The sequence below is a fragment of the Littorina saxatilis genome, linkage group LG6 (genome assembly GCF_037325665.1).
Source record: "Littorina saxatilis isolate snail1 linkage group LG6, US_GU_Lsax_2.0, whole genome shotgun sequence".
NCBI classification, from domain to species: Eukaryota; Metazoa; Mollusca; class Gastropoda; order Littorinimorpha; family Littorinidae; genus Littorina; species Littorina saxatilis.
Genome location: NC_090250.1, coordinates 44,820,886 through 44,845,067, shown reverse-complemented (window position 1 = coordinate 44,845,067; position 24,182 = coordinate 44,820,886). Strand labels below are relative to the sequence as shown.

At 39.6% G+C, this 24,182-nt stretch overlaps 1 protein-coding gene across 1 annotated transcript in view; it reads right to left on the bottom strand.

Annotated features, from left to right (window-relative positions):
- Window positions 1–24,182, bottom strand: part of LOC138969638 (short transient receptor potential channel 4-like) — a 74,037-nt gene that overhangs the window by 3,140 nt on the left and 46,715 nt on the right. Inside the window, exons 6-10 of the mRNA XM_070342495.1 lie at window positions 23,768–24,129; window positions 21,918–22,119; window positions 20,885–21,079; window positions 19,522–19,563; window positions 16,318–16,507 (exon numbers count right to left, since the gene is read on the bottom strand). Of these exons, the coding sequence (XP_070198596.1) occupies window positions 16,318–16,507; window positions 19,522–19,563; window positions 20,885–21,079; window positions 21,918–22,119; window positions 23,768–24,129 (991 nt within the window). The remainder of the gene's footprint in view (window positions 1–16,317; window positions 16,508–19,521; window positions 19,564–20,884; window positions 21,080–21,917; window positions 22,120–23,767; window positions 24,130–24,182) is intronic.

Here is a 24,182-nt window from a genome sequence, read left to right as displayed (position 1 = left end):
TTGAAAACATCCATCTTACTTTTGAAGTAACAGGGTGAAAACTGTTATTCATACAACATGTTTGCATTGGTCTACTATACTGTTCTTGTCATTATGTTTATCTTTAAAAAAAAAATTAAAGTATGGAAAATCATTTTCAGCTTGTACGCTTCTTTTACTAAATTTAAGTCTCAGGCAAATCACATGTGCCTTTCTTAACCGTTTAGACAGAAACAAATCAGATCCTCGTGTGTGTGATAAAAATAAGACGGTGTAAAAAGAGTACGAAAAGGCCGTTGAGAACATAATTGTGCCAACTGCGTCAAGTGAACAATTCAATAATTATTAGCTCAACAAAGTGTCTTCCGTGCTTCTACAAAGCTATCTTCTATTGCGTTTACGTGGTGAATTCTACTGTTCTTTCAAGTATGAGTATATCGTGAATTCTACATGTTCCTATATCATGTCTATAAATAAGACTACTTAAGAGAGCTGCAAACTACAGAACTGCAACGGACATATCTACAGAATACAACCGCTTCTACTGTCCTATATGTGGTGGCAAATATTTATACAAATACAAACTACAACCTATTTCTTCGAAGTCGTGGTACAGTTGCCAAAACAATCTAATAAAAACAAATGACATGACAGATGTTGACAGCAGTATTGTGTGTACAATATACTGGTACGTAACATGTAGTGAACACGATACAATTGGAATATTATTTACCAAAAGGTTGGCTACCACTGTTACACAATGAAATGAAGGATCCCATAGTATAAAAATCCTTTAAGCTGAACACAATCACTCACACCAAAGGAGTATTTCCACAAGGTACACAGCACTTGGGTAAGTATATATGAATAATATGTGCTTCTGTGTGAGAACTTCAGTATGTAAGGTGCGTTCGGATAATGCTTGTGGTGCTCAGTATTACTTGGTGCTGTGCAGGATTGGTTAAGAATCATACCTTTTCAAGGCTGTTACGTTGATTAACAATAAATTATGTGTGTTTGTTTTTTTGCATCAACATTAAAACAAAAGTCAAGCACATCTAAAATCGTTGGGTAAATTAGGTAGTTCAACCTTCAAAATCATTTTCAAAACAACACTGTCAAAGCATCTTAATTATGCAAAAACCTTCCCAAGCTTGAAATCCTCACAACCAGTTTTGAAAACTGTCACACACACGCACGCACGCATGTACGCGCGCGTACGCACACACACACACACACACATACGCACACACACACACACACACACGCACGCACGCACGCACGCACGCACACACACACACACACACATACACACACCATACACACACCATACATCCACCAATGCAAAAATACCTCACTTCTAGTCAAACGTTTTCACAATATTATTTCAAACCAGTTGCAGGACACATAATAAGAGCCTCGCTTCACGTGAAAATAATAGTGGTACATGTGTCAGCAGATAACCTCTAAAATCACATAGGCTGAAAAAGAAATATCAAAACGTATTCGATATAATTGCTAGACAAACAGGTTTAGAGGTATAAAAAGATAGATGGCGGGGAAGAGGGAAGGAAGACTGAGGGGAGGGAGGGGGGGGGGGGATAAACGGGATGGACGAACTAGGTTATCTTTTGTGATCCGTAATAAAGTATGTATAAAATGAAAGGAAAAAGCTGGTGAAGTGATTAATAGTGAAAAGCAACAATGAACAACTAAAAGTGCAATTTAAACCACATTGAAAGCACAACACCATACAAACACAAGGGTTTGCAACACATGTAAATAAACACATACGCACATTAAACAGTGTGTAGAGTTGCTATACTTTCTACGGGCATGGGCTTTGATCTCAAAAATTTGATTGATAAATATATTCCTTCCCAACTAGGCACACTAATAAATCCGATTCCCTATCTCAGCCCTCTTCTTCAAATATACTTCTATCGTTGTGTGTTTTTTTCAAATCCAAATTGCGATCAACATCTAATAAAGAATGTATAAAAGGCATTGTCAACGAAAACCGTCAAGCTCATCAACTTAACCGTTCACTATTTCCCAAAACACAAAGCATCACATAAAGTTTTGTTGTTGTTGAAACTCTGAAATGCGAATTTGTATAAATACTGCAACTAAGATATCTTATGATTCACGTTTGGAATTTTTGGATTTATGTATTACATCACGTACTGCTTATAACTAAGACATAATTCCCCGCTATCAAAACTTAGCTGGTATGATCTTAACGATTTGTTTTTGTACTTTCCGAGCATGAAAACAAAATGTGTGCTCACGTGTACAACATTATTGCACATCAAATACTGAGAAGGGTTATAAGTTAGTAAATGGAAGCGACTATAAATATCTACACACAGGGTAAAGGAGTCAAATCATTAGCAACAAGGTTGGAAGGTTAAGCGGCAGGGAAGCCGAGGGAAAGTTTAAAACACAAGCGTCAACCTACATAAAGCCAAACTTGCATTTTACTTTTGAAGTCGTAAAAGAGATTTTTTTCAGAAAACCAATAATTCAGCAAAGTGTTGTCATCACATGAAAACAAGTTCTGATGACCCTTGCCAGTGTGAATTGTTGACATTTTGTGGCTCAATTAGATGAGTTTCACCTCCTACAATTGTGTTAAAAGAGAGAAGAATAAAGAACAAAAAAGAGAAAAAATGAAAAGCTTCCATTGAGCGAATTTCAAGTGGAGGTAAAATGCCAGTTTGACCCAGATAAAACAAGTAAGGGGTGTTAATGCAGTCATGCTTCTCCAAACGAGTTGTCTACCCTGCTGGCTGACCTGCGAGGAGTGAGGAATGAAGATGCACGGACAATGTTGCACGGCATCCTGGGACAGTTCGGTCAAGTCACGTGATCAAGGCCCTGACTAGCATCACGTCATGGATGACGTCAGCAGACGACCAGCGTCACTATGTACTGCTGTCACGGTAACGGCAGGAAGAAGAAGAAGAAGCAAGGGAAGCGTACTGGGGCAGAGGTCAGCTCAACATCCAATCAGCGCTCTCGTGCATCAGTGACGTCATCAGGAGAGAGGGTGACATCTGTAAATGTCTGTCTACCGGGGCTGCAAAATGTGCTGGGAAAGAAATAAGCGTGGTGAACGGTGCAGAGACAAACACGACATGTACGGGCAACGAGTGCACAGGAACAGGCACCGACAAGCATAACATTCACAGCCATCCGGCAGCTAACAGCGCACAAAATGGCATTCCAACAGAAAACGAAAACTCTTGACACAAAGGACGAAAAACAGAAGACAGTTGTGTGCAAAACATTGCTGGATGAAGTGTATACTGCATCAGAAGATAACTGTGGGGACAATTTTATTTGCAGCATTTAAGGATGACTTTAAACCAGAAACGAAAGCTTATCTCTACAGGCATGTGTAAATTAGTTGTTATACATACATGAAAATGTTCTTTCAATTAAGTTTTCGTGTGATGGGGGGAGTCAGATACAAGTGAGAGGTTTCAGTTCTTTGCAATCGAGGTGCATGTATGTACCAGGCAATGCGTATCAGTTCCCGCTTATTGAAAATGTGCTTCTTTGTTCGGAATTGAATACAAGTTGAAAGTACGGTTTGTGTTGCATCGTTTCGAGTCTGATGTGATGTGTAAAATGTATGCGTGAAAAGTAATTAGGTTCTGAGTTTTTTTGCTGTTGTTTTCGTTTGTTAGTCTGAAACTGAGGCTGTGAGTTTAAGTAGTTATAGCTTTTTTTTCTTCACCCAAAACGTTTTTGTTTTTTTAAGAAATCTCAAATAATTGAATGAATCTCTGAATGGTACTATTGTCATTGTGAGAACTGACGTCACAATGTTAACCAGCTAATCTGGATTTGAACGGAATAGCTTCACGTTATTATTTCTTTTATCTTTAACACAAAATATTATCAATTCCAATTTCTGTTGACTATACAATGGGTCTACCAGCATGCCATAGTAACGAGGGACTGCTCTGAGTGTGAGGGAAAACATGTGTTTTGTGGGCACATCCGTGGAAAGGGAAACAACTTGTATGATGCAAACTTGCAAATAAATGTACTTTAAACACTGCTTATAAAACACACTAAAACACAGTGAATACACATAATAATCAACAAGAAAGAACACAACCAACACTAAACACGATGATAAACATGATTTGATCAGTTTTCTTTTATTGGACAATTTTTGACTTCAACGGAACAGTATAAAAACAGTGTTCGTGAGATTTTGTGTTAAACTATGATGAATGAAAATCATATATACACACAGAATTCAATCACAGAAACATGAGGTGTGTTGGGGGCCAATGGGTACAAACCTATAAACAAGATGACATCAAAACAACAAGAAAAATTCCACAAATGTACGGAATGCCAATGTTCATGACTATACGACAAGAAACCAAGGAACTGTACATAATGATTCCTATCAATCCTTTCAGTTGTACACTTTATTGTGTGTCAATTTATTACTGTTTTGGTTTGCTTGTGTAGGTATAACAAGAAATTAAGCATCCCCGACTTACAGACAGACCACCAAATAAACAAACAAACAAACAAGATTAACAGTTTGCAAGGTCTAAGGCGAAAGGGACAACGTTTGTCCCTGAATTATTACATTATTTTGGACTATTCGGAATAGACTATTCTAACATTTTGAGGAGAAAAAAACAAAAAAAACAAAAAACAAACAAACAAGAAAGCAAGATAACAAATAGATAAAACAAACAAACAAAAACACATCGTAAGTACTTATTAAAGAAATGGACAAGTAAACCTTATTCCACTGCGTACCGTCCCTTAAAGTGTATCGCAGAAGACAAGTAACGATGAAGATTTTTTCACCAAAATGTATGTGATAAACACAAACGAAACCAACCAAACAGACCACTCAAACACTCTTGCGAGCAAAAACCTATATATCACAGGCAAATCCTAATGCAAACCGCTATTTTAAAGCCTGGCTAAAACTACAACGAAAGGAAAACTGCTTGTTTGAAAAACTAATTTGCCATGCCGTTAATTAACTGTACTAAGCAAAAATCAAGATTAATTTGCAGGGTAAATTTAAAAAAGCAAGGGCCTAAAAGTCCCATACAAACACACGCTCATGCGCATACACTCCCCCCTCCCACACACACACATACAATACACACACGCACGGAAAAAACGTCGACACCGAATAAGCAAATTATCTGCAAAGTAAGCTTTTACTTATTATTGAGACACTGATATTTTGTACTACACTCAACTAGGTAAAGCAGAAAAGGGATTGTTTGAATAGTCCTCTCCGCCCCTCCCCACAAAACAACAACAACAACAACAACCTCAAAACAACAACAACAAAACAAGAACAAACAAAACACACACACAGACACACACACAGACACACACACACACACACACACACACACACACAAACCCGTGTGTCATTAGTATCTGGATTTTTCTTGTCATTCTATTGTCTTCGTTGTAGCTTTTTTGTATTGGTGCGAGCGACGTTTCGATCAATTTGCGTATGCTGAGTGGCAAGATATGATTTTTAGGTTTACCCTATCATGTAGGTTTTACTTCTTCCGAGTTCAGTTCAATTCAGTTATAATTCGTCCTGTCACATCCGATACAAAACACCCTCTACGATTATTACCCGGTTTCTTTGTTTTACGTGGTCGAATGTAGAGTCAACGCTAACGCAAAAAAATGTTACCACAAAACAGCACATAAATAATAAAAATGGTAATAAAAAAAATGTAGCAAGCATAAAAAAAATGAGAAGACAACCGTTCATGATTTGATCACCTTCTGAGTTCGGTGTGACCTGGCATATCAAAATAAACTTAAACTCCAATTTCAACATGCTATTTTCAAATTGGGAAACTAGAACATGTGCGTATGTGAATAATTTGGAGAAAAAAACCATCCCAACAACTCCAGATCGAGGCTTTGAGAAATTTCTTGAATATAACAAATGACTCTGAGACACGTCTGTGGCCAAGAAAACTGAATAAGAACGTGTGTTAAATGCGAACATTTGACAATATACAGACATTGCATAAATCACAAGTAACAAGGACCATATATCTCTGAGCTATTGTAGTGAAACCAAACGTGTTAAACTATGCTGTTTTTAACTCTCCAATTTTGAAAAGTCCACATCATTTACCGCAAGGTTGATCAACGTTACAGGATTAACAATCAAACGGTAACGACAAAATCAAAGCAGAACGAATGACATGAATACATGCAGGTAAAATCAATTTCAAATCGAAGACGGAAAATAAAAACAAAGATCAAAAATCATCAACAGAACAAATAACGAATAAATAATTATAATTCAGGAAGGCCAAAACCCCCACTGTGTGCAAATTATTAGACGGAGAGGGGAAAAAATCAGTGATGCGGCTTCGAGTTGGACAGTTAGTAGTGATTACGATTACACATTTAAAAAATATACAAGCAACTGTTCAACCATGTTTGTGTCCACAGCAAACATCGGACGGCACGATAGAACTCTAAAACCCCATAAAAAGCTTTGGAAGAACAACAGATGAAACCGAAATGTCGATGAAATCAAGGCAAAAGACAACAATAAAAGTATGTCATTGAAATTCATATATACAATTTGTTTTTAAATAACTAAAAAAAAAATATAAAAAAAAATAAAACGCACAAAAATAGGACGATCAAGTATCCCAAAACTCCTCTGCTTGTTGGTTTTAAGATACCTAGCTTCCTTGTTGCGTAAACGACCATGCACACCACCTCATATCTGTCTAGACTTTTACCAGTGATGGCACTAATATTTTTTTCAAACTGGTGCACAAACTTATATGATGAAAACTATCCAGAAAAAAAAGGTAGGCTGGTCATTGGAACCAGTAAGAGTCCAACTCAGAGTACTGGTTTTGTTGTTTTACCAGCGAAAAAAACGGTAGTTCTAAAAATCAACCGGTAGGTTATACCAGCAGCCAATTATTTTCCGGTATATTCTCATTTCAACCGGTAAAATACCGGTAATTACCGGTTAACCCCTAACACGAGATGAAATTTTTTTTAAAAAGTCGTTCCACTTCGCCACCTACAAAAAGATGAACAGTCTCGCTACGTAGCGTCCAAACTGAGAATTAACTTGCAAGTTGGCAGAGGTGTCGGTTTTGAAATTAATTCATTCAGCAAAATTATATATCTCACTCCGCACAGAAAGCCCCCTAGTAGCTCAGTTGGCATGTTTCCGTTGGTACGCAGGATGTTTCCGTTCATACAGCCTCATTTGCGGCACTTGCTTGGGGGAAAAAACCGTGGTGGTAAGTCGTGTTGGCTGCGCACTTTTGTCATATTGCATAAATCAGGTAGCTAATTGGTTGGGATATGTGTACGATAAGTACCAAGGTGCCAGTAATCCTCATGATAAGTCACGCGGGCAAAACGTGGCAGAATTGCCTGTTTTAAAAAAACCAACATTTTCTTGTTTTTCTCGCTCTGTTATCAAATCTGACCCCTGAATCCAGTCCGGGACGGACACCGCTCAACTTCATGTGCAGACCCAGAGACGGTATTCATGTCCCATCCCCGTGTCACCACAGTGGCATGTAAAAGATCTCGGTTATTCTGCCATAAGTGGCTGATTTCACCTATAACCACGCACACACCTCTGGGTAGCGCGACTTTGTTGCTGCTAGCTTTCCACTGGGAGGAAGCGACCCGAATTTCCCTGTGTAATGGGATAATAAAGTAACGTAAACAGAAATGGAAATGGTGGTGCGTTTTTAGATGCTCTTTTCTCAGGTAAAATACAAGACAGATTTATGGTGGTTGCCAAGTTGGTCGATTCGGGGAGGAAGGTAACTTTAAGCCGATACGGACCAACGCAACAAGAAGAATTGTGAGATGATCGTCAATATTTATACACATTTGAAACAATGATGATAATTAACACTGAGGTGTGACGAGGGCATAGCAGTAGCTGTCAAAGGGCTGAACATGTGAAGAGACGATTCTTGGTGACCAAAGAATCGCAGTCAGGTCTTGGTCAAATACAGCACGAGACGGGAAGCGCGCGCACTTTCTATATCTTACAACCAGCAGAATTAACATTGCGAAAGCGTAGGCTGGTGGAGGGGGTTAGGTTCGGTGTGGTACAAGACAAGACAAGACAAGACAAGACAAGACAAGACAAAACAAAATAAGACCATTTGTATTTAATTAATGAGGGTAATAGGATAAGCAGTGATCTAGGGGTTTTTAATATTTTTTTTAACATCTGGCCATCGCCCAAACGAGGGACTAATCTATTATGGTGAAAGGGCTGAGCATGTGAAGAGATGATTATTGGTAAACTTGGACACAGACGGAATTTGGAACGGAAGCGTAACTTTGGGGCGTGAGATAAAGATTTAAACAAGCATAGCATGTCGACGAAGACGAAATCATGCACAGAAATACACTTTTGCCCGCAAAAGACAGATAATACTTTTCAGTGTGTATGGGAGAGGGAGAGCGCCGTGCGAGGAAGCAATTCGCAAAATCAATACCCTAGCCGCTTTCTGACAGTGAACAAAAAAAATAATATAAAAGAAAAGAAAAGAACAGAAAACAAGTCGCGTAAGGCGAAATTACTACATTTAGTCAAGCTGTCGAACTCACAGAATGAAACTGAACGCACTGTATTTTTTTCACCAAGACAGTACAGCTTCGTCAATCCCCGCGTGAAGGAAATCGCTCACCTCCCACGTGCAAAACGTAGTGATATTGACACGCCAGATTAGCGCGGTAGCGTATTGTGCTAAGCAGGAAAGCGCGCTTTTCTGTATTCTTGTTAACTTTCTGACCTTGTTTTGAATACAACCTATCATATCTATATGTTTTTGGAATCAGGAAATGATAAAAAATAAGATGAAATCATTTTTGGATCGATTTCTTAAATTTTAATCGTAAGACTAATTAATCTATTTTCGTTAATTGTGATACCATTTTAAGAGTAAACATGACATATGTATATATTTTAAGATTCAGAATGTGATGAAGAATACGATGCAATCTATTTTAAATCTGTTTGCGAAAAATCGATTTTAATGACAACTTTAATGAGCAAACTCATTAATTAAATGTTAAGCCTCCAAGCTGAAATGCAATACCAAAGTCCGGGCTTCGTCGAAGATTACTTGACCAAAATTTCAACCAATTTGGTTAAAAAATGAGAGCGTGACAGTGCCGCCTCAACTTTCACGAAAAGCGGATATGACGTCATCAAAGACATTTATAAAAAAAAAAAATGAAAAAAACGGTCTGGAGATACCATACTCAGGATCTCTCATGTCAAGTTTCATGAAGATCGGTCCAGTAGTTTTCTCTGAATCGCTCTACACACACACACACACACACACACACACACACACACACACACACACAGACACACACACACACACACACACACACACACATGCACACATACACCACGACCCTCGTCTCGATTCCCCCCCTACGTTAAAACATTTAGTCAAAACTTGACTAAATGTAAAAAGGACCGGCAAATGGAATCCTTACCATATCCATCTTCATGCTTAACTTAAGGACCATGCCGAAGATTGCTTCCTGAATAAGACTTGAATCTTAATCTTAAAGAAATAATTCCTCAATATTCACATCAGCCTTTCGCGTGCCACATCTACTTAAGTAAGCTTTTATCCATTACAGGGAGAACATTATTTTAGGAAATACGTCAAACTTTAATGTTTCAGTGAAGCATTAGGCTTAACACTAATGGGAATATAGCGTGTCAATAAGAAATGTGCGGTAAAATAAAACACATTTTGTTGGAAATGTCACTTAAAGCAGTAGTACTGTTAAATTTCTTGCACAATCACTGAGATGAATTCATTTTGTAAAAAGGGTAAACACATCAGTTGTGTAACTGCGTTAACATTTAACAGTAAAAATATAAGCAAAAACAATTCAAAATAATTATGCAGAAGTTGACCAAATAAGTCGCATTATTTGCAAATTTATAGATTGAAGAGAAATGATGCGGTAATTTGAAAAAGATAGACGTAGGGCAGAATACAAACGGAAGCAAGAAAGGACTTCTTTGTTCTAATTTGAAAGAGAAAAAAATGGAACGCAAAGGCGAACATATGCAACATGACAATGAGGCAAGTGTGCAACTTCGCAGTAATGGTCATATGCATTTATGTTTCGATGGATGAGCACTTCAGGAATGTGTATGAACACTATCACGCTGGGACATTATGTGTTCCAGGGAACACATCAAAATGAACTGCACAACTTGCTGTGCACATTCACACTAATCTATATATATATACGACTTGTGTCTGTGTGTGTGTGTGTGTGTGTGTGTGTGTGATTGATCGCCATGCACGGCCAAAGTTCTCGATGGATCTGCTTCAAATTTGGTGGGCTTATTGACAGAGACCCCGGACACAACCTGATCGATGAGATATTTCAACACGTGCTCTCAGCGCGCAGCGCTGAACCGATTTTCGTTTTTCACTGCACGTTACTATTTTTAGATCTTCCTTCCTTCGTGCGCTGGCGTCAATCGATATTCCCGTTTGTACGTTTATATTTAGAAGGTCACTGCACGTTACTATTTTTAGATCTCCCTTCCTTCGTGCGCCGGCGATGCCGGCGTACACCCGGCTTTGCCGGGTCCCCGGCGACGGCCGGGTATTCGGCTCTACTTCTTCCCGGCGAAGCGGGTAATCATCTAGTGAAAAATATATCTATTGGGCGTTCGGACACATCATCACTGACCCGATTTTCATCAAATGGGTAAGGCTTCTATACACTACAATATATGTATGGTGAATTCTGACATTTTGTTAAAACGTTTTTCAAGGTAAAAAAAGTGCAAAGTATTTACACGTGTGCATTTTTGCATTTTGTATGTATTAGATTGTCAACGTAAAACATGGAAAGGCCAAAGGGTGGGAAGATACTTCGCCAGGCTTTTTCAATCATATACTCTGGCAATATTGACATGAAGTGTACACTTACCTGTGTTATAAAAATGTTGTTGTGAGAATAAATGCTTAAGATGGGACTGTTACCGAAACAATCAGGATGAATTACCCATATCAGCCTATACAGTCTATGAATAAATGAGGAGAAAATAACATAACAATTCTGATGACAGAAAAAAAGAAGCTTTTATATCTTTCCTTAAATAAAAATTAAGCCTTGAACAAAAATATCTAAAACTAGATAAATAAGCGATTATCTAGAAGTTGTGCGTTCTAAAATCATTTGTATATACTGCACTCACTGGCACGTTAAATTTCCGGCAAAACTATACAATAAAATAAAAACCACCCACATACATAGACATATATATATATAAACACCAAAAGACGATGATCCCTCGCAGACCTCGGTCTAGCACTCGATAAAAGCGCGCTTGACGTAGAAAATATCGCACGTGCATATGGTCGGAGTACACAACAAAAACTGGCAGTGCGCGGAAAACAGGTGAAGACAACACTCAAACGAGATTGTCAATGAACGCATATTCGACATCTTGAAACGGGAAGAGATATGAGCATTTTCATCAGATTTTCTCTCGAGATCCAAATGAACACAACACTGCAAACGATTGTTTATTATATGGAACACAGAGCGTTAGGTTCGTCGAACAGTGTAAGTCACTTATTGTGAACTCGGCTATAGTGACAATTTTGACTATTTCGATCAAAACTAACATTCTTTGCAATCATTCCGAAAGTTGTTATTCCAGATTCACTTATTTCACCAGTCTAAACACAGCGAACTTGGAATTCTTGGAAAAGAACATTTCGACTACTGCGAACTAACATAAAATTGGCACTCTTTCTCAAAAGTGTTTTTTTCTTCTTCTTTCCAATGCATATGTTTCCAGACTCATTCATTGCAAAAGTCCCATAAAGCGAACTCTAAATCTCACGATAAAACTGAAAAGTAAGTGAATTCCACCTGACACAATTAAGTTGGCACATATAAATATTTGACTAGAATCACCACACGAACACACTATGTACAGAGGGACTGAGGTGTGACCAGTTTTGACAAGTGGAAGCCACGATGCATGAAGAAGACAACGACAAAGACGCGTTTGATGTTATTTACACTGGGACTTTCTTGCTGCGCGCGGTTTGAAGGCATCTTCTTTTTAGTCTTAACCATATTGCAAAGCACCGCAGATCTATCCAAGCTTTTACATAACACCCTTTCAAGTGGACACATATACTGGGTGTCTGAAAAAAAGTACCCGATTTTCTTTCAATACTACAGACAAGTCAGTAACTTTATTGAAATCATTTTTGCGTGATATTGTAGTCAGTTCATAGACGTTTTGTCCCCAGTTCACAGCTTTCAGTTGAGATCGTCTGTTTCTTCACACCACGTGATCAATGTAGTCACCCCGCTTTCCAATGACAGACTGCATCCTCATTGCCATATTGTTCATTACATTGGGGAATATTTCCTGTGGGATGTTCTGGATTTCTCTGAGAATGTGGTGGGGCTCCATCCTGTTGGAACCACTGTGTTGTCATTCGGATTTCATTGTCCCTTCTCTTAGTTTTTCCATTTCTCGGTACTGATGTTTCAATGTCTTCTGGGGTACTTTTTTTGGAGACACCCTATATATACAAAAGATCTACAGCGTGAATGCTTTCTATGCAAAGCGGTGATTTGTTGTTGTTGAATGAATCTCCCATGTTCACGCAGGCGTCACTTCCGACCTAAATGCAACTAAAACTCCTGTCTGCATAGAAAGTAAGCTTAGGCATTTGGCAGACGTTTGTTATGTTTCCAACTAAAAGGATGCTCTTGCCCCATGCGGGAATGTGAATGATTTACAAGATGGTTTACGCATGAATGAAGTTATTTTTAACTTCTGAGGTCTTCTGAGGTGTTCGATCCCGTCGCGATATAACCTTCGTGGTTGAAAACGACGTTAAACACCAAATAAATAAAGAAAGAAAGAAAGGTGTTCAATGAGGCCTTATTTTCAGTCTAATGAGACCATTTTCAAATTAGCTTTCACTGATACAACGCGAAGAACACTCGTATGCATTCTCTACCAAATTCCTGCCAAACATAAATATATATTTGGAGGTTTGAAATTTGGATTCTTTTTAATCTCCGATTGACTGGCCTATAGATGCCAAAACTCAACACCGCTGAATGCTGAACACGAACTGAAACGAATTACATCGAAACGGACCGCCGCATACAGGGTGAAGAACATACAACTTGGACAAAACAGAATACTGCGCAAGACAAACACCAATGGTGATAAACTAATCCACGGTCGGATCTTAAAGTGACGTTAGTGGCCTACTAGGCCTAGGACTTTAAAGTGGGCAGCTTCAGAGAGTACCGCAGCTCATGGGGAAAAATAAATACTACAACAACAAAACAAGAAAAACAGACACAAAATTGTCCCATACACAGAGTGACATACACAAAGTGACATACACAAAGTGACATTAAATAGTGGGCCTCATACCTTCAATCTCCAGAAAATAGATATCACACGGGATGCGACAAAAGAAACACGAACAACAACAACAACAACAACAACAACAACAACAACAACAACAACAACATGTTTCATGTAGGAACAAAACTAGGTAGTTCCAATGCGCGGTGAACCTGGACTCACACATATGCGGCGTTTGGCCAATAACGGGTCACAAAAAAGACACTTTCAACAAATGAACCGATACATCATTTGACAAACATACTATACACGTTGCTCAAAATTGACCACACGACCAGAAGCTTGCACGAACAAACTTCAAAATAATTGCAGTTGAAATCATGTCAAAATGTGATACGAAAGCAACATCGAAAAACACAATGATATGGGAACTAACGTAAAACATTCCAGGAACAAGTCGTCCGAAAATAAAAGAAGTTCAACAACACACACACTCAAAACATCAATGTAACACAAGTAAACATTGTCATAAATACACCACTGCACGAAATCACGGAAAAGGACCGCTGGCAACACAAGGATCACTAGGACGACTTTTAACACAACACTGGTCCGTCGCACAGTGGACACACGGAAGGAATCACTCGACAAAGTCACGATGACGCAAAACTGGACACTGCGACCAAAGTGGGACGTCGCACAAAATGACGTCATTGTTACACTGCACATAATGACGTCATTGTCACACTGCACAAAGTGACGCGCAGAAAGGGCAATAGCGTTCAATGGCTGTAAAACTCGTGTTTCTTTGGGATGTCGACTGGGTCTTTTTCGTTCAATATAGGGTAGATTTACAACGGAAAAAGGGTCCAGGCTTGAAATCCTATGCCCCATGATTGTAGAATACACACTCTGCCGTCTGATTTCGTTCCTCTCTGAATCACAATTTTCCCGATCCGACAAAACTGTGCCTTTAACTGTGCCAAGTCTGAGAGTCTGGTACAATATTATCGTCTCTCTTCCGTAAGAAGTAAACACAATCTTGCAGAGTTTGTCGGGACATAAAATCTTCCAAATAAAACTCTAACGTTTTATTAAAGTCAACCTTCGATTGATTAAATCTATGCATGTATAAATCAAAACCACGGATCCCGTATCACAGTCAATATGATTCACACCACTAAAAAGACCTGGTTTTCAAATACTTGAGTGTGGGTTCCAATAGCGTATCTACTGTGTGACAGAAGTTAAGGTTCAGATTTAAGGGATCTTTACTATCCTTCTTTTTTTTCTCTCACAGATTGAAAATTGTCTTGAAAACTAAAAACCGCACAAAATTAAGGTATTTGGTTATAAACTAATTGCTCTAAAGAATAGGTTTGGCGAACCAAGCCTGGCTCAAATACCTAGCACAATCTTCAGATTCGACATTTTGAATATTGACTTTGCAATTGTTCTAAAAGCTGTTAGAATCTCGTAGGAAAGCAAAAGTAAAAAGCATTGTTTGACTCTGGCCCTTTTTGAGATAAATGTAACAACAACTAAGCATTTTTTTAAAATCATCTATTTTTTTTAAATCATCTATTTTTTTTTTAAATCATCTATAATTTTAAATCATCTATTTTTTTTAAATCATCTATTTTTTTTAAATTTCTTGTTCAACTTTTAAGACCGCCGGTGTAACACGAGAAAATTACTCACACGAGATTTTTACTCCGGAGTAAACATTTCGTACGAAAAAGTTACTCCCTTTACGAAAAAAGCACTCCCCCATTTCACGAGAAAATTACTCCCCAAGACAGGTGAGTTCCGAGTAAACATTTCGTACAAAAATGTTACTCCCATGACGAATCAATAACGAATAAATTACTTCACCCAAACACAAGCAATTTAACATCCCATGCCAGGTGCACGAAATTTTTACTCCCTTGTCCCCTGTTAGTCTTGGTGGTGGAAGGGGTGGAAGGAGGGTAGCGCGACATTCGTGTGCGCGAGATCACTTATTGGCATTATCCCTTCGCCCGCATCCCATTTTTGCGTACGAGATTTTTACTGGAAGTAAAAAAAATGGGGAGTAAAAATTTCGTGGAGGGAGTAATTTTTTCGTGCCTTGGGGAGTTCTTTTCTCGTACGAAAAGTGTACTCGGAGTAAGAATTTTGTACGAAATATTTACTCCAAAGTACATTTTTCGTGGAGTAAAAATTTCGTGTTACACCGGGTCGATTTACTAGTAAATGTTTCGTTTTGTCTATAATTAAACGTTTCATGAACTGTTTTTTTTTAAATTCTTGTTAAAGACAATGATAGACCATTCACCAATTAGTGAGCTTACATTTTACACACTTTTAGAACCTCACCCCTCACAGTCCAAACGTTACAGTTTACTAGAAATATAACTAAAGTCTACAAAGCCTCAGGTCTCAAAGTCTACACTTAACGAATACTCAACGAACAAGTCTAAGGGCTCGCAGTCTACAATTTACCGTCTTCCCCCAAACCTACACTTAAAACAAACAAGCCTTATTGTTCACAGTCTCAATTTCAAAATTCCTAGATCCTCAAGGGTCACAGTAAAAACTTTACGATTCCTAGATCCTCGAGGCGCACAGTCTAACTTTCTGAATCCCAGAACTTAAAGGGCTCACAGTCTAAGCTTTACGACTCCTAGATCCTCAGGGCTCACAGTCAAAATTTTACGATTTCCAGAACTTCAGGACTCACTGTCTAAACTTTTTGAATCCCAGAACTTAAAGTGCTCACCGTCTAAACTTAACGCTCATGATCCAACATTTACGATCGCTGCAACAACCTCAAGGCTCAATGTCAGAGCTCTTGGTGGAATCAAAGCTACTGAGGTCGCCGCCGGCTAGCGAGCGCCAGTAGCGGAGCTTCTTACTTGTCGGCTTGGGCTGGTTGGGGTTGGGGGTCTTCATGCCGTTGTTGCGGAGGATCTCCAGCAACTCGAAGCGGAAGGATGACACGTCCTGCTTGAGCTCGTTGATGTCGTCCTCCGTGACGCCCTCCCCGCCCTGCCGCGTGCGCTGCTTCTGCATGATGTAGCGTTTGATCAGGTCACGCATCACCGCCTGTGTTTGGGGGGGGGGGGGGGGAAGAGATGATTGACAACAAAATAATGTCAGTGAGACAGAAAATAAAACAAGTGTACATAATTTAAGCCGTAACCTAAGGAAAGGGGATGGAACGTGTGCGCTGCTTCTGCATGACGTAGGCCCAGTGCTTGGTCTGTGTTGGGGAGGGGGGGGGATGATTGAGAAAAAAAAAGTGAGACAGAAAGTAATACATAATTATGTACTTCGCCGTAATCTAAGGAAAAGATATGTAATGTCTGCGTTGCTTCTGCATGATATAGCGCTCTATCAAGTCACGCATCATTTGCTCTCTTTTTTTTGAGGGGGGGGGGGGGGGGGGCGGGGAAGGGAAAGCTGATTGAGCAAAAATGTCAGAAAGTAATACATTAATTATTACATTATTATTTACCACGCCGTAATTTAAGAAAAGGGGATGTACCGTCTGAGCTTGTTCTGCACGTAGCGCTTGATCAAGTCACGCATCACCGCTTGTTTTGGATGGGAGTGAGGATTTATTCTTCACGTATTGGTATTACCGAGAGATCACACAGACGTCTTGACACATCAAACAGAATAGTACTAAGTGGCAAATGTGGCTAATCAGTTGCTGTAAGTTTATTGTTACGTTCTTTCATTAGAATGTATATGTATTTAATGTTTAAATGGTATGTTTTTATTTATAGTTAATATGTAAAGCGATGAGAGCATAGAGCACTGTGGTTCGCGCCATATATAAGCTCTCATTATTGTTATCATTATTGTTAACATTATTGTTATCATTATTTAAGTTATTGAGACATCCCAGTGCACTAAGGGATTTATAGAGCAAATCGAGAAAATGCATTATTGAACGAAGCGCATAGCGCTGAGTTCAATAGTTATTTTCGAGATTTGCTCTATAAATCCCTTAGTGCACTGGGATTGTTTCAATAACGATATTGTCAGTACTGCCAGAGAAGAAAAAAAATTCAAAACGCACATTTTGCTAAGCGCATTTGGATAGGCGTAACTGTGTGGTCAGGTTTGTGTCAGATCTACTTTTGTGTGGGCTGTCTCAAGTGTGTCGTGCTTTCGTCACACGCAATCTGTTGGTAAATTCCAGAGTAGCGTTAAGCTAAAAAGTGATGATCTTTCATACAGACCTCATTTAAACTCGGAGAAAGGACTGTACGTGCTGTTAGTTATTTGCGATTCGAAACCTTCATCGAGCTTCGACAGATTGACTGTGCAGAGTGTTGCCCCTTGAATTGACTCCATGGCCACGGTTAGCACATTTTCAAAGTAAATGTGGTATGTTTCTCGTGTTGTATCTTCACTCATCGGGAAGTCTGGTACTATATATGAACGGTAAGAATGCTCTGAACTCTACACGTATTATATCCCCATCGTTTGTTTGTTCACATTCGCACAACATGTTAATTTGCTGCGGGGTTTATGTCGTCTGCTAGGCGGCTAGGGCAATCGAACCACTGCACTGCAGTCTCATTTTAAAAACAAAAATTGCTCGTCTGCACGCATGAGGCAGGCTGGTAATAAGTTTTATACATAGTAAGAACGTTCTTAACCCTACACGTTTTCGATTCCGATTGTTGTTGCCTTGAAATAATAATTCGGAAACCATTCATTGCAGTCGTATTTCAGTGTAGTCTACTATAACAGAGTCTAGCTGGTACGTTATCGGAATAACACTTGTGTTTTGTGTTTGCTGCTGGGAATGTTATACTAACTCATCATTTGGTAATGTGGTTAATAAGCTACATGCCACTAACACGGCATACGAGAAGAATCTTTGCAAGTCAAAACGAGAAGAGACCATTGTGGAAGAGACACAGCCGCTTCTATTTTTAGATCAGTGGAATTCACTGTGGCACAGGCGCCTGCGATCTGTCAGAAAAAAAACCACTTCTGCTTTGAGCCGCAAGAAATTTATGGTTATTTTTTGGTAAAGTGGAGAATATAAGCTACATGTCATAAATTAATTCTGAGGATAAGAATACGCCCTGTGGAAAAGTTAGCGCACTCCAAGAGTGCGCTAACAGATTTAAGCGCATCGCCATTAGCCAATCAACTGGTTCACATCAGTCATGTGACACCAGTACTTACTGACAATTATTATTATTACTACGTAGGTCTCAGGGCGCACACTCGCGTCAGAATGAATGTCTGCAGGAAAATAGTTATAGATATGCAGAAAAGAATGTTAAAAAATGTTTCTGTTGATAAACACCGCTGACACGTACGTTTACAACATTTGAGACTGACCGAGCGAGCGAGCGGATCTCACAGTAGTTATTTCGAAATTGATACAAAGATACAAACTGCACCGTGCCACTTAACATGAAAGGCATATATAGAGAAATGTCATACACAGTCCTAGAACCACAAACAATGAACCAAACACTCGGAAAAACACATACGCACTCAAAGAAATGTCATAGGACATGCACAGAGGTAGACAGAGATCAACAGGATTATGTAAATACACATACGCACGTTGAAAGACCAACGTACATACATACGGACGTGTGCACACACACACACACACACACACACACACACACACACACACACACACACACACACACACAGACACACACACGCGCGCGCGCGCGCGCTCGTAGACAGCCGATTTACATCGGCAATTACGCCTGTTAAGTCTTCTAATGCAGTACGTTTACGTATATGAAATAAGACGATCAGATCAACAGCTGAAATCAAACATTTCACATTTATCAAAAAGCGTTGTATACAAAACTATTAAACAGTAAAAAAGGAAACAAAATCAGCAAATTTAATTGGCTACAAAGTGAATACAAAATAGCACAAGTGGTTTTTTTGTTTGTTTGTTTAATGAAAGAATGGTGTCAGTAAGTTAATGCAAGGCTCAGACTATATATGTCACACGTTTACTTCTGAGCTGGATTTCTCTTCGTAAAAAAAGTGTCGTTGCAGTTGAGGAGACTTTTCTTCAATCCTGATGTGAAATTAAAGCAACGATTTCTACGACTTACCTGGTACTTTATCTCACGCTCATTGAGTTTCTTGACAATTTTCTGAAACAAAATTAAAATAAATTTTGTCAAAACCGTGGAAAATTACGAACTCTTCATGATTTATGCTACCGTATGTTCAACTCTATGTAACATGACAAATACAAATTCAGATACTAGGGCTGATGTGTCGGAGAAAGTTAACTTTACCAACGGTTCGGAGCCAGCCGCGGGTCCGGATTGGTTGAATTCGCAAACAAACCTCAGCTTCATTCAATACGATCCCACGGCAAATTCCAACTGTTTTGGTACCGGCACGGTTGGCCTGGTGGTAAGGCGTCCGCCCCGTGATCGGGAGGTCGTGGGTTCGAACCCCGGCCGGGTCATACCTAAGACTTTAAAATTGGCAATCTAGTGGCTGCTCCGCTTGGCGTCTGGCATTATGGGGTTAGTGCTAGGACTGGTTGGTCCGGTGTCACAATCATGTGACTGGGTGAGACACGAAGCCTGTGCTGCGACTTCTGTCTTGTGTGTGGCGCACGTTATATGTCAAAGCAGCACCGCCCTGATATGGCCCTTCGTGGTCGGCTGGGCGTTTAGTAAACAAACAAACAAACAAACTTGTTTTGGTAACTTCCTCGTTCTTATCAGTGCAGGGCACCGACAGAAATCCTCTCTCTCTCTCTGCCTCTCATCTCTGCTCCCGCCCCCTTCTCTCCTCAGAAACAGACAAGGTTTCTCAAGGTTTTATTCTGCTTTTGGGCCATTATAGCTTTTAATGTAAAACAGACAATCCGCCCCCCCCCCCCCTCTAGCAAAGTATACCCCCGTCACCGCCACCCTGCACCCATCACCGGGCCGGGACGGACACGGGTCAACTTTATGGGCACTTAGAGACGGTATCCATGTTCCATCCCCGTGTCACCACCGAGGCACGTAAAAGACCTCGGTCATTCTGTCGTAAGTGCAGGTGGCTGATTACACCTAAACACGCACACACCTGGGTAGCGCGACTCTGTTGCTGCTAGCTTTCCACTGGGAGGAAGCGACCCAAAATTCCTAGCGATTGGACAATACAGTTATTTCGTCTTCTTTTTCTTCGTTCATGCATGGGCTGAAACTCCCACGTTCACTCATGTTTTTGTACGAGTGGATTTGTACGTGTATGACCGTTTTTACCCCGCCATCCAGGCATCATACGCCGATTTCGGGGGAACAATAAGTTATTTATTTTTGATTGCAAGTTAGTTTTTGAAGACACCACTATTAGCCGTAGGCAAGACTTGTTTTTTCATATTTAAAATGTATGTAAATGTCATAAATATATATGTCAACAGTAATATAACATTGTTTAAGCCAAAAACAACATCACAGTTTTCCTGACCTTAATGCTCTGCCACCGGTTGTGTTTCTGCTTTTTGGAACAGAAGCACAGTTTGTTCTTGAACCAGCGCATTATATAGTAACATGTCTTTGGACTGGGGATAAAGTTGAACGGGGTGGGCAGAGTTCCGCTGTCGTCAAAATAACTGATCCACAGCTTTGAACGAGCGAACTTCCACTCCTCGTCTGCTTGACTCTGTAAACAGACAATAGTTTTCATTTCAGTGATAATAATAATGATTTAGCGTGTTTACTTCTTTTATGTTTCCCCTTGTATTCGTTGATATAAGCTTCATGCTTGAGTTCGGAACCCCTATGTCATATATTGTATAATTATTGAAACGATACTCAAACTGACTAAAGTTGTGTTTAAACCAATAATGAAAGTTTATATAACGCGAACAACAGTGATCTGTGCTGTCTGAGCTTACATAATACAATTGCATTCAAGCTGCTTCTTTGGAAACGCAGTTAATGGCAATCAATGAAGCTTCTAAATGTACATAGACGTCTTAACCGGGGTATTGTCGATTCTAAAGGTCATTTAACTCACTCTCTTACTTATTTTTATCAGTCCAGTCTTACTCCATCTTACTCGGAATACCAACAACATTGAACTGATCGTATCTCAGTCGTCAAACTTGAACACAACATTTTGAAGGTTTCTCTTTGACTGGTTGCAAAAAGAGTTTCAACCCTGGGTGGCGGAGTGATTGCAAATTTTTTGTCTAACTCGGGACTAAAAATGCGAACAGAATACACGCATATCTCACACATGACAATTTGACACGAGCATCGACCACAAACTCATACACCATTTTCATTTAAATACTTTTAGTGTTTTAATTTTGCTGTCATTTCTCATGTTTGAGATATGAAAGTTATAACTTGACTTTGACTCGACTATAAACTAACACAAGCTGCAACAACAACACACGATCGACCTAAACAAAAAAAACAAAAAAACAAAAACCCCACACGATCGACCCACACCTTCAAACAACCAAGCGCAAATTTCTTTGTTACCAACGCACATAAATGAGCTGATAGGAGTTGCTCATCATGGCGATGAGCATGTTGAGCAGAACGACGAGGGCGATCCAGGAGTAAGTGCCGAACATGAGCTTGCCGATTATCTCAGTGAACCCGTGTTCAAAGCGGGGCTGCAGCTCGGCGTGCTCTAGATCCACCAGTCCGAAGATCGCCCAGTACAGACTCTGTAGAATCTCGAATAAACTGGAAGTAAATTAAAACAAAATCAATGCTGTATTGTGATATTACTGATAAAATACGCAACGTTACGTTGCAGCACATCCCCAGACTGACACGGGGCGTATCAAGCATTTTATTTTTAACCAGAACAGGCTCTCTCGAATAAACTGCAAGAAGATATCAAAATCCATAGTTGTAATGTGATATTAATGATATGAGTTTAATTCACGATGAACTGAATTGTAATAATAGCACAGCTGCCAAAACATGGTCTTGAAGGTCAAGAATATGGCCCAGTACAGACGCTGTAAAGTCTCAAATAACTTCAAGAAGATGACAAAAAGCAATGCTGTTTTTAGGCGTATTATATTATGAACTTAATTAACGATACACTTCATTTCACCCAAAGCACAGCTGCAGAATTCCCAAGGGCATCTAGACTGAAGATTGCTCAGCACTCTGCAGGACCTCGAATAAACTGAGGAGGAATAAGTGTACCAGTGTGATGCTTTTAAAGCATAGTTTCCAGTCCTCGGGCTTAAAATACAATAAGAATCTTAAACAAACTTGACCTCTTAAAATACAATAGTTCAAACATGGCCTTGTACAGGTTCTGTACCATCACAGACAAGTGAACTCTCGGAGAAATAACATTCTGTGTTACGGTTTGTGGTTGTTGATCATGGAAAATCCTATCCCAAAAATTCAGCACAACTTCAAATCCGCGTGCTCTCTATCCATTACTTTGATGATGGCCTAACATGCTTTGCAGAACATTGATCACACTGCGGGAAGAAAAAATAACCCACGAACAAATAATAATAATACAAAAATCAATTAATTAATTTGGGTAATGGTGTGTTGTTGTCTCTGTTCAAAGTTATGAAATTGAAAGGCAGGCTTGAACGACTGTTCACGAGTAACAAGATTATTACACCTCGAGTGAACCGCTCCTTTGAAAGTAAAACCGATCGATACGTCGGTCAAAATAATTAAAAACAAAAAAATCGTAAATGAAATGCAACAAAACACAGGATACAAAAATCAGAAGGATACTGTTTAACTAAATTACGCTAGATTGTACAAAATCTAGAAGATGATTTCTAAAAAATATCTTGCGAACGTAGAAGGGAGACTACAATTTTACCTGGCTACATTCCTCAAACCTATGTTTATCTCCCTTGACCTAAGCTGACAAATGGACTTCTCACATCATTCTGTTTTTCGTCTACTCATAATTATTAAGGTATTCTAAGATTGTGAGCACATTTCATTGACTGCATAATCACTAATTTATCTTTTCATGACACAAGTCGTTGGTGTTGCATACTAGTAATGTTGCAAACAAACAAACAAACAAAACCAAAAAACCAGCTATGACTTTGGTATGATTCAAAAGGAGCAGAGATGGCCGTTGTAGGTTGGTAAGGTAAGGTTATCAATTTGTGAGAGCTGTGTAATCATCGAAGGATAAATACAAGTGTCATCTGATTTGCAAGCTGGCTAGTACAGTGCGTGAAGCACTGTCACTTATGAACAAAAAAATATAGCAGTCTCTGTTCACGCACACACACACACACACACACACACACACACACACACACACACACACACACACACACACACCCTCGCCCCCCTCCCCCACACAAAAACCAAAACAACCAGCACTCACTTGGCAAAACTGCGGTACTTTCGATCACAGGACACTTGCTTCTGCTCCGCAGTCCCTTCGGCGCACTCCCGAGCGTGCACCTGCGAGTAATACCAGTACAAATGGTTCAACCCGCAGGCGAACGAGAACAACACCAGTAGAAATATCACAAAAAACTTGAAGATGTCCATGAGCATCCGCCCCAGGGAGATCTGCAGGGGCCCCAGGTAAGGGTTGACTGTGAACATGTAGATAAGCTTGAGCGAGCTGAAGATGTTGGCCGCAGCGAACATGGCCTCCGCTATTAGGTTGGGGTCGTAGGCAGGCCATTTTTCTCGGGGCAGGTCGGCGCTGGGATCCCCGTTCGTGCGCTCGTCTTCCACCTTGAAGATAGGATAAGACAAGAAAAGAAAACTTTAATGTCCAGTTTCACTGT